General features: G+C 45.9%; 1 protein-coding gene across 4 annotated transcripts in view; it reads left to right on the forward strand.

The window, feature by feature from the left end:
* The first annotated feature begins 207 nt into the window (after positions 1–207).
* Positions 208–13,823, forward strand: part of ZBTB40 (zinc finger and BTB domain containing 40) — a 42,432-nt gene continuing 28,816 nt past the window's right edge. For all 4 annotated transcript variants that reach the window (XM_066606748.1, XM_066606750.1, XM_066606749.1 and 1 more), the window contains exons 1-5: positions 208–307; positions 4,708–5,750; positions 9,815–9,948; positions 12,016–12,223; positions 13,585–13,727. In XM_066606748.1, the coding sequence (XP_066462845.1) occupies positions 4,763–5,750; positions 9,815–9,948; positions 12,016–12,223; positions 13,585–13,727 (1,473 nt within the window). In that variant the 5' untranslated portion in view covers positions 208–307; positions 4,708–4,762. The remainder of the gene's footprint in view (positions 308–4,707; positions 5,751–9,814; positions 9,949–12,015; positions 12,224–13,584; positions 13,728–13,823) is intronic.

The raw sequence follows: 13,823 nt of genomic DNA on the forward strand, positions 1-13,823 counted from the left end.
ACCCTACTACTAATCACTATTACAGCACTTGCTGGGGCTTTTTAGTCCTGCAGATTACTGAAAAATACATGTAAAACCCTTACAGGAGATTTCTTTTTTTTTTTTTTTTTTTAACTAACTTTATTGACTGCGCCGCGAACAAACACTGAATTTGTGTCTGGCAGACATGCGCGCTGTACGTAGGTGACGTCGTACGTAACGTCGTGACGGGGTCGAAGGGAAAGGAAGGAGTTTCGGGGCCTATCGTTCAACATGAAGACGGAGGTGTCAAAATAGGAAGCCTATAGAAGAAAGCAGCGGACGGCGGGTGAGTGCCCAGAGGAGGAGGCGGCCGCCTGCCTGTGCCGGTACTGAGGGGTCAGCTGGTTACTGTTTGGAATGTCGGTTGTCTCCTCGCTGGTGTGTGCAGCGACCAATCAGATCTCCGCTCTTATGGGTGTAGGGCAGTTTTGAAAATGTAAGAAGAGCTGTGATTGGTGGTTGCGTTCCTCACACGTACACTGGGGCAGCCGGCCGTTTCTTGTAGGTCCCAGCAGGACATGAACGGCACGTTTGTCCACCAGTAACCTAAAGCCTGTCCTGACTGCAGCTGTTGTTTCCTGTTATCAGCCAGTTAAGAGAGGCCGACTCTGGTGTTCTTTAATGGAATTACCGACAGGAAGTGCAAAGAATCCACTGCACGTGCGGTTTACGAGATGCCGCGGTCCCCCGGCGCCACGTCCTGTCTTTACCATGTCTGTGGGATCCGCGGTCACGCACTGTGTACTCGCTGCCGCACATGGCTCTCTCGCGACTCGCAGACCGTGACCATGATCCTGCAGCGGTTTACACGCACGATCATGTGACCGAGGCACCGCGCTTTTCTGGATCCGTCGTACTACAACCCCCAGTACTGCTTGTCTGACGCCGCTCTCGCCCAGCCCGCTCTTTACCACGATTAGCGCGGCGTTTGAATCGCGGTACAACGCCTCCATTGATTTCAATGGAGCTTCGCAGACGCTTGAGGCGTTTCTATTGCCGCAATTTTCGAGTGTTTTAGCGCACCACATCACATTGATGGAGTGCGTTGAAATATGCAGTACGTTTTTTTTGAACGCACGCGTGAGAGCGTCCTTATAATGGCGTCTGGTCACTCACGAGCCCGGCCCTGGATGTCTCGTTATTAAACGCTGCGGCGTTTCAGACTGAACATGTTTCGATCGATTGCGACTGTCTCTCCGAGTCACCTGACCTGCGTCCGTGCTGCCCGCGTATCGGCTATTGTGAGAGGTGACGGCTTCCTGTCGTATGTCCGTACGGGGCAGATATTCCGCAGTGCAAAATTTGCACCGTCTGTTACAGATCTCACCCCCTCGTTTACAGGGTTGCCGTCCGCACCGCAAATCCGCTGCAGCTAGTTGACGTGCTGCGGATTTAAGTTCCGCATCGCGCGTCTGTTTCCACGCGGATTTTCTCCACGGTGTGAGATCGAGAACGCTACCGTAAATGCGTAAAGTCCGCACGGGGAATCGCCAGCAAGTCCGCGCCGTGTGGACTAAAGGCGTTATCCGGGAAGGAGAGAATTGTAGGAAACGGGTCAGAGCGCTGTTAACGTAAAGGCCAGCAGGGTGACCGCTCCCTGTACCCCCCCCCACTGCGCGCTTCTGCATGCTGGAGTCAGCCAGCCGTGATGTCCCAACACCAGGGACATGTGACTGCTGCAGCCAATCACTGAGTCAGGCCACTGGTTCACTGCAATGGTCAGGGACAGGGGAGTGTATGGTCTGCTATGTTTCCTAAATAGTTTTACTGCCAGGATAACGTATTTAATGGTACGCTGCGCCATTCTTGAAGATGTGACAGAACTGTAGCCTCTGATGGCAGTGTGAACAGAACCTAAATGCCTTCCTTATTCTTTTTTTGAAGGCACAATTAAAAGGGTTTTCCAGGACTGCACCAAGGCCGGCTTCACACAACCAGATTTCAATTGCGGACTCTGCGTTTGTCACCCACATGGCGCTCCGCACCTGTTGAAAACAGAGAACATTTGTATGTCTGCTCAGATGAGCGGAAAGCCATTGCGATTTCCGCAAGCCGGATTGAAAATCGCAGCATGTTCTCATTTTTTGGCAGAATCCACTCGGACGGCTTTAATTGAAGCCATTGGAAGCTGTCTGACCCGCAGCCCATCTGCAGTTGATATTGTGGATAGGCTACAGGTACTCGTGTCATTGCCTAGCAACGGTGTGGGAAAAACAAATATTTCAAATAAAAAAATTCTGTACTGTGCATGACAAACAGCGAGCATCCGGGGTCATCCGCAATGCAGAAAGAGAAGGTATGCGGTGCCGCCGGCCGGGGTCAGGCCCGGACTCTGCTGCGGGCTCTCGCATGCGGAATCCAACTTGTTCATGTGCAGTTGGCCTAATTCTAACCTCTAGGATATCAATAGTTGATTGACGAGGGTCCATCACTCAATCGGCTGTTTGAAATGACAGCAGTGCTCAGGTGATGCCATATCAAACACAACCCTATACACTTTAGTAGCTTTGCCTGATATTGCAGCTCTTTCCCATTCATTCGGGTCATGTGACCAGTGAACGTGTTGTCACATGCTGATCAGTGGCATCCCAAGCGGCAGACCTCACCAATCAACTACTGCTCACTGGTAGTAAAGTCCCGGAAAACCCATAGCGGAAGTGTTTTCACGGATAAGAATATGACATGCAATATGCATGGTTGGTCCAGATTGGACAGCACACGGATGGGTGGACCTGTGCAATGATACTTGGCAGCATGCATATGCCTATGTGAATAGTCTCTTACTGATGATTAGTGCGATGCGATCTTTAACATTAGAAGGTGCCATTGACATTTGCATTTAAAAAAGCGCAGCGATATCGCAGTGTTCAAAAAAACCCTAGTGGGTAAAAGCCCTTACAGTGACGAAGATGATAGTTCATCCTCCCTGACTGCACACTTAGGCCGGCTGTCCACGGGTGTTGCAAAGTCCGGCGGCAGATCTCTGCCACAGGAGCCGCCTCCAAATATCGCCGGTCAGCCCTATCTAATAAATAGGCTGGCCGTGGAGAATCGGGGCATTTTGCAGCATGCCCCGAAATGGTTCAGGCTCTAGCTGGTCATGTGAGCCTTTGCTGATGTGTCATGGGATTGGTAGCACAACAGAGGAAGAGAAAACATGGAGAATTCTCTGCATCAGGCCGTATTTATAATAATCTTTATTTGTATAGCGCTAAGTTATTCCGCAGCGCTTTAGAATGGATTTATACAACCGATAGCAAGTCAAGCCCGAGACTCGTATCGCACAGAACGCTGACACCGCCTCCGTGTTCTGCGGGACACTGCACATTTGCAAGTACTTTTCTCATGCACTACTGCTGCAATTTTTCTGTATCCCAGTAAAAGAAAACTCACCCATGTAAATAGACACATTGCAAACATTGGGGTCTGTTTTCGTACACCTCAATGCACAAAACTCGAGCGAGAATATCAACCAGGTAAATACGGTCTCAGGATTGTCACTGATAAGTAGACAGGAGGCTGCAGTATACATGGGAGTCCAGAGTGTGTCAGGCGGTCAGGGGAGGGGTACAGGGATGAAACAATGTGTTGTCACTAGAGTGCTCTTTGGGTACATTCACATTTAGCAGGAACCGTGTGCATTTTCCTCAGCAGAAAATCTGCACCCAAATTGGTGTGTTTTTTTGAATGCAGGTACGCAGCAGATGTCACCCTTGAAGGGGTAAAGTCTGCTGCGGATCAGAGTCAAAATCTGAACCAACAATGCAGATTTTGATGCAGATTTTCCACTGTGAAAAATCCGCACCATGTCCACTACATATGAATCTACCCCAACATGAGAGGGTCTGCATCCAAGTGTTCAACTATCGCTGACGCTGGTGAAATAAATGGAGCAGTGGCTGAGCCTGTACACTACCCCTCCATTCATTGCCAGTCTCACTGGGGGACACAGGACCCCCATTCTGGCAATCAGTGGGGTTCTGGTGGTCAGACCTGTACCAATCAGATAGTTATTCCTTATCGTGTGCAGAGGGAATAATGTTCTATTACTGGAATACCCCTTTAATTTCAAGGATTTTCAAAATGTTTTTGCTGTCAGTGAATGGAAAGACTTGTTTAGTATGCTGAAACTCCTTCCTACCTTGTATTTTTCACTGATAATGCTACATTTATATCAGGTCAGACAATATTTAACCCTTTCCAATCCAATTTGTATCCTGGTTTTCCTAGGGGGCTTACACTTTTTTTGCCATTATACAACAGCGCGGACGTCTTCCAACATCGGAGCTGTACAGCCTTAAATCATAATGTCTTCAGACGTCAGACAGTGGATTGGAAAGGGTTAAGGGCTCTCTCGTATGAGTGTGTACGTAATAAACAGGCAGTCCTGCATAGATGAACCACTGCCTGTTCACACAGGCCGACAGTCTGATTTTAATGCCTGCCTAAACGGACGTTGCTGCAGGGTACTTGGTGGCCATTCAGCTGAATGATCATTCATGTAATATGTGAACTGGCCAGGGGAGTAGCTGATGCTTAACCCATAGAAATGTCTTCTCCCCCCACCCTCTTCCTACCCCAGCAAGACAACCCCTTTAAGTAGGATTGTTTGCAACTGCCACATAAGAATAAATAACCTTTTGTAATTTAAAGTGATGTTAATTTCTTTTCTTCTTGTCTTTGTAGGTTCTCCTGGACTCTTCAGCAGTACCTTGGGGGGCGCAGGGTATTCTATTAAACCATGGAGCTACCAAATTACAGCCGGCAGCTCTTACAGCAGGTTTACACCTTGTGCAAAGAGCAGCAGTTTTGTGATTGCACCATATTCGTCGGCTCTTTACAGTTCCGAGCTCACAAACTTGTTCTTTCTGCTGCTAGTTTACTCTTTAAGTCCCTGCTGGAAACTACTGAAACCATCTCCATAGACGCCTCCGTCGTCAGCCCCGATGAGTTCTCTCTGCTCCTAGAGATTATGTACTCAGGAAAGTTACCACCGGGGAAGCACAACTTAACCAAAATTATCTCCGTGGCCGACAGCCTTCAGATGTTTGACGTGGCTGTAAGCTGTAAGAACCTCCTGACCGAACTGATGAATCACTCCACACCGAGCCAGAAGAAAGAAGCCCCGGTCAAGCCAGTTACTTTCATTAAAACGGATTTCAAGCCTGCTGCCCCAAGGAGTAATGCAGTGAGTGAAAGTTTGGCTGTTGAAAAGATGTTGTCCCCCACGAGTGTGTCGGGTTCCTCTGTCCAGTCCGCTCCTGAGCAACCCCAAACAAACAAACCTCTAAGCCCCGCTCTACTTGCCAAGACGTCGGACACTAATGACAATCTGCTGCCTGCAAACCTGACTTTACCTGATGGATCTGCAGAGCAGGATTTAGATAATCACCAGGGAGTTGAAACTAAGGCAGAGAATGGGACAGAATCTTCTGGCCTTGACAGAACTGTAACCCCAACACTGCCAAGTGCTGCGTCGGTTCTAGAGGAAACCGAGAACGTTTCAAGTCCTCCAAAAACTTCAATTGCAACATGTGTTCCCGCTGTAGATGAGATCTGTCAGCAGCAGCAATCATCAGAACAAGAGGCTGCCGATGAAGGAATGGATGCCGACTCTGTCGCGGCAGCTACTGAAGCCAATTCCAGCACCTCAGACCTGGATGATAAAGCAGCTGTAGCAGAGGAGACTGCAGAGCCCGCTGCCAAGAAAAGAAGACTTGATGATACCGGTAATTCTACTTCTCATTTATTGTACTTTTACTTATTTAGGGTATGTACACTTGGGGCGGTCATGGTGCACAGTGGGGTTAAAAAGAAATGTTAAATAATCCACATGCGACTGCTCAAAGGTTCAAGGAAGAATATTTACATCTTTCGGCAGATTAAACCTTTCAGGACCAAGCCTGTATATGCCTTAATAACCAGGCCAAATTTTGGAAATCTGGCATGTCTCTTAATGCTATATGACGTAAGTTTATGTCATGGCAGCATGGTACTTGGTGCACCAGAACGTAAACTTACATCGTGTGGATGGCGCGGGATCAGAAGCTGAGCCTGTGCCATCCCGCTGCGGGAGCTGGCTGTTACCAATAACCTCTCGCTGCAACAGTGGAGGTATGGACAGCGATCCCTGCTGTTAAACCCCTACATGCTGCAATCTATGTGGATCATGGCATGTAAAGGATTCACAGAGGGAGCATGCTCCGTCTGTGAATTCACTGGCCCCCCCGCGATATAATTATATAAATTATATATCAAAATGTCTAAAACAAAATGAGGAGGAGCCCATTCTTGTACTTTATTTTAACGGAAATATACTAATTTTAAAAATAAACAACTATAAATGGAAAAAAAAGAGGTGTTGGGAGAATTGACGGTATATTACCTGCACTTGTCCTGTGATGACCACTGCAATTTTCTGTCGAGCTAATTGAGCACACTGCACTTATCTCTGTTGGGCACGTGCTAATCACATGAGCAGCACTGGCTAAAGGCCCATTTAGACCCGACGATTCTCACTCAAAGCCGTCTTTTGAGCGAGAATCATTGGGTCTAAATGCACGGACATTGTGCAGTTTTCGTGCACGAGTCGTTCTTTTCTAGTTTTCTTGAATTGAGCGATGAACTGTTATCGCAGTCGGCAGTGCTGATAAGATTCTTTCAGCTCTGAAATACCAGCGGGACGCGAGCTGTAATCGCTGAGAATAATACAGCTGTTTGCTTATGCAGAACAGCTGCATTGTTTGCCGAGCGGTAGCAGCGATGTCCCGCTCCGTCTGCATAGTTCTTAAGCAGCCACTTGACTAAAGACTATGCAAAGATGATCGCTCAAAACTGTCACTGAAAATGTCTTTTGAGCGACTTTTGAGCAATCATCTGTAAGTATAAATGGGGTCTAATCGTGGACCAGGTATAGTGTTTGGTACCATAACATTACAGTACACTATGGGGATTAGGTAGTTTGAAGATAACGTTGGCAATCTTGAACAGCCGAAAATGGGACAAGAAACTGGCAGAGAAAAACAACTGCAGTTCCTATACCCCTACGGTCCTTGGATAGAATTTTGCCCAAGAACTGAAGTCGCATTAATTTGACTCATTTTAACCACTGTAAGACCAGAAATGTATCACTTTATTTTCATTTTTTTCGTTCGAGGCTTCCAAGAGCCAAAACCTTTTAACTATTCCATTAATATAGCTGTATGAGGGCTGGTTGGTTGTCTTTCTTTTTTTTTTTTTCTTGGAGGACAAGTTGTATTTTTTAATCATACCATTTTTAATGTACGGAACGGAAAAAAGTTTAAACATTAAGTGGGGAAGAAATGGAAAAGAAAATGCATTTGCACCATTTTTGGTGGGTTTTGTTTTTACAGCACTCAGGGCAGTAAAAATGACATGAACTTTGTTCTGGGGGTCTTTCACAGACTAAGCTCCTTATTTAAAATGTAACTCTTATTTGTAACCACTTAAAAAGAAAAGCTTTTGTTGCTTTGGGAAGGCCTCATAAGAACAAAGTTTTATTAACTCTTTAATAGTTCAATACAGATGATCTTCTTTTGTTAGGCACATGTAGTCTCATTTCACCCGTATACCTGAGGGTCATAGAATACCTGGGGCCATATGTATCATGCCCTCTTTAACCAGGTGACTGGTATATAGTCTAAGAGCAGAAACCCCTCATATAACGATATTCCCAATTTTCGTGTTCTGCACCAATATGTAATAGTGCGTAACTAAACCGATTCTTTTGTTAATTCACAATTCCTCTGTGTTTATCATATAGATATTTTAACTCATTAATAGGCCCTATAGGCTCAACAGGCTCGGTAGGCTTATCAGGCTTGACGCGTTTCTGTTGCGCTATCGACTCATCAGGAGCCCTAGAGTTATATTTATGTAGAACCTAAATAACAAAGGTTTGCGTGTCATATGTGCCCGAAGTGTACATCTGAGATCTTAAAATGTACAACAACGTGGGCTAACCATAATATAGGTCATCTGTAAATATCGCAACAACTAACCACATGTGCAGGATTGATAACTGCAATAGTCTGCAGATGTGCACAAAGGTATGATTATAGCTAGGTGATTGATTCCTCAGAGGTAGCCCCTAGGGATCACTGACTTCAAATGTAGCGTGTCAGAATGTTACTCAATTTAAATTACCCTATTATCCCTGAGGTGTATACTATATGCTTCTGCATAGATATGCTAAATAAGCTAAATAACCCTAATCTAGTAGCCTGAGCCTGAGATTTAATTTAATGCTAACTCCTAGTAACTCGGCTCAGGTAGATACGGTAGGTATAGAAACAAAACAAAGTAAAAGGAAATCAAATCAAAAAACAACCTAGCAGCAACTCCAGCCCTGAAGGTCCGTGCGATTACGTTGCTACCAAATTTTTCGTGTTTTTTTTTTTGTTTTGTTTTGTTTTTCTATTTTTAAAAATAAAACTTGCTTTCCACTGCCATTTTCTGAGACCCGTTACTTTTAAAAACTATTTTTTTGTCGATTGGGCTGCGCGAGGGCTCGTTTTTTTTTGTCGTGGTTAGCTGTAGTTTTTATCATTACCATTTTGGGGTGTGTTATTGGGAAGCCTGGATTAAAAGGAATCCTGGAATATCAACCTTTTTTTTTTTTTTTTTTTTCTACAGTCTCCACCATGCACCTTCACGTGCACTGCGAAACCAAATATGTCGGGTATTTTTTTTTATACAGGCAGGGCTTGATGGGCATCTATGCATGGCAGTCCTGGGAGCCTGCATCGGAGCCTGTCATCTGCATCCACCAATCACGCTGCAGGAATACATAGTCTGCTTTGACCCTGGAACCTAAATAGTTAACTAACTCGTATGGCGGCAATTACTGTCAGCTGTCAGAAACGGCTCATAGCCACCAAGTATGGCGCGGATTCTGCTCCCGAGCCCGCTCCATACGCACCAAGACCACACGGCATTTATTGTGGTTAAAAGGGGGCGCTCTTTCTGACCTGTAAATGGCCCCCAGTTGCTAATGTTGAGTGACTTCTGTTGAAGTGAGGAACATGGTGGGTTCAATTTGCATTTAAAAACATGAAAAAGTGGAGACCGAGTTGCACAAATATTTCTAAATATATATCACTTTGCATAATAGATGCATTTATTCGTATAGCACCCGGATCCCTCAGCGGGTAGCACTGTTGCCTAGCAGGAGGGTGATGGCGTTTACATCTTCCAGCTTCTCTGATTTCTTCCCACAACCTGGAAATTTAGAATTTAGATAGTGAACTACAGTGGAGGGGCGGCAGATTAGAGGAATGATAGTATCTGTACCGCACTTTACATATATAGTGCCAACATGTAGTGAAGTACGATCGCCGCTAATTTTCCCCTTTAAAATTTATAAACGCACAAAACGTGGAGCAGCGTGATATCAAAAAGCGACCGCCGCTGATTTGTAAGTTGGCTCCCTCTGCACCACCTGTTGGGCATGGGGCACCTGGTTCGGGGAAGAGGGTTTACCAGTAGCATTTCTTATTAGATTAAAGGCACAGAAATATGACTAGTTTCTTGAGAAAACAGCGCCACCTCTTTCTACAGGTTGTCAGCTGAGCCTCATGTCCGGACACAGCCCATGGACTGGGGTTGTGGATGTATTCGGAATAAAGTCGCCATGTTTTTCTGATCCTTTACAATAACTTTACTAGTAAATGAACATGAATATGTTTCCATGTTTTGTATCAAGCGGTGGTAATGACTTGTTACAGATGTGTACTTGATCTTTTTATATGGACGCCCTGTCTTTTGTATTTAGAAACTGAGAAAGCGTCGGGTGAGTTGGATTTTCTTATCCGTTATGAAAGTATCTTCAGTGAGGCGCTGTCAGACCCGCAAAGTGTCCTCGAAAATCTAAACAAGTGCGATGAAATCAACGAGGCGGAGAAGCAGGTGAGAACTCCCACAGCCCGTGTGCTGCCCCCTCAGACGGCTCTGTGCCCCTGTATATGGTAGTGAAGATCACAGCCGAGATCAATCTAATTCACGCAGGTTACTTTCTCCACATCGTTCATTTTTATAGTGCGCTCGTTGTCAAAAACCAATCCCTCCCCTAGAAGAAGTTGTCGGAGGGGAATGGAACTTCCTACAATGTTGATATAAGTACCGTATTTTCCGGCGTATAAGACGACCCCCCCCCCCCCCCCCCAACTGTCAACTTATACGCCGGGAATACTGTGTAGGGAAAAAAAAACAATACTCACCTCCCATGGCGTTCTGCGGAGCTGCTGCAAGCTGTCACTCCCTCCTTCAATGACATCATTGAATGGCTGTGATTGGCTAACGCAGCACCAGCTTTCATTGGCTGACGCCATCTGAGTTAGCCAATCGGAGCATGAGCTTTCTGGAGGTGGGGATTTCAAGCCCCGCATCCAGAAAGCAATGCTCTGTCGGCGTGGAGGAGGGAGCGACAGCCTGCAGCAGCGCCGCAGAACACCGCGGGAGGTGAGTATTGGTTTTTTTTTCTACAGCTTATACCCGGCGTATAAGACGTCCCCCGACTTTGGAGAAGATTCTCCGGGGCTAAAAGGTCGTCTCATACGCCGGTATTTACGGTAAGTGATTACAATATTAGAGCAGAAGGAGAATTTATTGTGGAAAACTGACCAGTTGAAGTGAGGCTCTAGTACCCTGTTATACCGCCTCTAGCTTGGATACAAGATGTGATACGGGAGGGCATGGAGGCTCTAGTACCCTGTTATACCGCCTCTAGCTTGGATACAAGATGTGATACGGGAGGGCATGGAGGCTCTAGTACCCTGTTGTACCGCCTGTAGCGTGGATACAAGATGTGATATGGGAGGGCATGGAGGCTCTAGTACTCTGCTGTACCGCCTCTAGCTTGGATACAAGATGTGATACGGGTGGGCATGGAGGCTCTAGTACCCTGCTTTACCGCCTCTAACTTGGATACAAGATGTGATACGAGTGGGCATGGAGGCATACAGGTACTGTATGGTATCCTGCGGCATATCCCTTCACACTTGCTGTAATTGAACCACTAAGTCGCGCAAACTCGTAGGCTGCCAGAAATGTTGTCCCAGATGCATGTTCTATTGGCGATAAATCTGGTGACCGGGCAGTTTGTTGTGGGGACATTTCTGTGACCGCCCCCTTGTGTGTGCGGCCGAGCATTATCCTGCTGGTAGCCGCCATAAGAAGAACACGTGGCTGCAGGATGTCCTGAACATATCCATGAGCTGTCATTATACCTCGTGCTACTACTCGGGGTGACCGACTGTCGTTTGCGATGGCTCCCCAGACCATCCCACCAGCAGGGGGCAGTGTGCCGCTCCGCAGCAAAGGCAAGATTGAAGCGCTAACCCCTAGGTTTCTAGACACGAACATGGATGTCATGGGTGCCCAAACCAAACCTTGATTTGTCTCTGAACGCAACCCAGTTCCACTCCGTAGCGTCCAGTTTCATCATTCACAACACCACTACAAATGGAGGCAATGGTGGGTGGGTGTCAAAGGCTGTACATGTAGGGGGGGGCCCTTGTGTGCCCTCACGGATCCACTGGTCCCAATACCCCCTAACAGTCTGGTCAGAATGGCCGGTGGGGGATAATTCATCAATACGACCATCCAGCTCCTCACACCCCAATAATGCGCCCCTCTCAGACTGTTCATCTAATCATCACAACGCTCATCATTTGTATATCTGCCTGAGATGTAACTGCATGCCGGGTTTTGCAGCAAAACGACAACTTCTTCTAGGGGCGACGAGTGTATTTTCTTGAGCTGCCAGGGGGTAACCTCTTGCAGGGAGATTTACGTACATGCCTGTGCATCCTTACCGCATCCATCCCCGTATTTGACCCAGTGTTACACAGTTCCCTCCCATACACTCACCATCTTGTTGCGGCAGAGATCGGCCGTGCTCAGGGCTTGCACAGTACAGAGGAAATCTCAGCCGACCCTGAAGCTTTGCTTTTACTCATGTGTTTTGTACTAAAGGTTGTGGTGGAATGTTGTCAAGCTGAAGAGGGAAGCTCAACGTTCGCAAAACTACTTGAGAAGGTTAAAGATGGGCAAAGCATTGTTGTTGAGACCGTTCTGGCCTTACTCAAGCTGTGCAGGGACACCAATCCAAGTGTCAATGAGGCTTTACGGGAGAAGGAGCCGCAGGAAAAAGGCTCAGTGGAGGAACAAGTGGTGGAAACGGGTGAGAACATTCAAGGGGTTGTCTATTTGTATGTCAATAAAGCTTAACCCTTAATGACCAACTAATTTTTCCTTTTCTTTCATTGTCGCATTCCAGAAGCCATAACTTAGAAATGTTTAATTCTCTTTTTTTAGGAGGATTGGGGAGAAATGTCGTCATTTTGTTTTTTTGGATTTCATTTTTACGGTGTTCAGTGTGCAAAATAAATGTGATAACTTTATTCTCTGGGCCAGCACGATTTCAGCGACACCAAGTTTATACAGTTTTTTTTTATTTATTTATTTTTTGTTTGTTTTTTTTAATGTTTTTGCTATTTTTGTACAAAAAAACCCACTTGGGCCCAGTGTCCACTTGCACGCATGGATGCTACTACTGAATCCTGTAGACATGGGGAGAAAAAAAAAAAGATTTTCTTACCACTCCAGTGCGGATCTCCTCTGTTGCTCTACTGGCTAACACCGTACCAAACCTTTTATCATTATATAAGACCTGCTAAACAAGGAGGGGTGTATTGCAGTTTGTTAGAATTCGAAAACTGTGTCCTGCAAAAAAAAACAAAAAACAAAAGCTATTTGGGCACACCAAGAAACAAAATTAAGAATTGTTTAAAATTCAGCATTTCAGTATGTGAAATTTTGTTCTGCTCATCAAGACCCAACCCACCCTGGTCACAAAAGGGTTTGTAGCGGGATCACAAGTTATCCCCTATGCACAGGATAGGAAATAACTTGCTGATCGGTGAGGATTCCACTGATCTTGAGAATAAGGGGGGTCCCTTGCCCACCTCTTCTTTTCAATGTCTGCTAACTGCACACCCGCAGGGAGGAGGAGACTGAATGGAGCGCTGGTCACACAAGTACATTCCTTTTATTTTCAACGGAACTGGTGGAGACAGGCAAGTGCTTGTGTGTACAGTGCTCCATTCTGTTGTCTCCTCACTCTGGGGGTGCAGTGAGGCAGAGAGGGGACACGGAACTCCAGTTCTCAGGATCGTGGCAGTCTCAGTGGTGAGACCCCCACCGATCAGCAGGTTTTCTCCTATGGATGGGCATAACTTGTGATCCTGGTTACAGCCCCATTAAGTGTCGATGTACTTTGTTTCTGCTTTTTAGTAAAGTACAAGCCTACATTGTGATTATTGCATTTTTGTATACGGTTTGCAATGAATGTTCAATGCTACTTTTTTTTTAAAATATGTATCTTTTTCTCACACGACAAAAGCCTGTACTGTTTGTCATTCAATGAATATATTTTGGAACCTAAAAGGGGAAAAAAAAAACTTTTAATAACAAGCTAATAATGAGCTCTGGGAAAAGCCCCTCCCTTGTTTTTTGATGAGATTTTTGTCTTCGTATCTACAGCACCAATGGAAAAAGAGAAAACCTTGTTCGATCTCCTGATGGAGCGCAGAGAAGAGCTGATCCAGTGTATTACTGAGCTCAGTCCCATTATTGAGTGTCTGGATACGGCAGAGGACGACTTCCTTACCACTATTGAGAAAAAGGTAGTTCAGGTTGTTCTCTCCTAAAGGAAGAGGTTGTCTTTTTATGTCTTGAATTATTGATGACGTTTTCCCAATGATGCATATCCCTTGTTAATG

Source organism: Eleutherodactylus coqui, chromosome 6 (genome assembly GCF_035609145.1).
Source record: "Eleutherodactylus coqui strain aEleCoq1 chromosome 6, aEleCoq1.hap1, whole genome shotgun sequence".
In the NCBI taxonomy this organism is placed as follows: domain Eukaryota; kingdom Metazoa; phylum Chordata; class Amphibia; order Anura; family Eleutherodactylidae; genus Eleutherodactylus; species Eleutherodactylus coqui.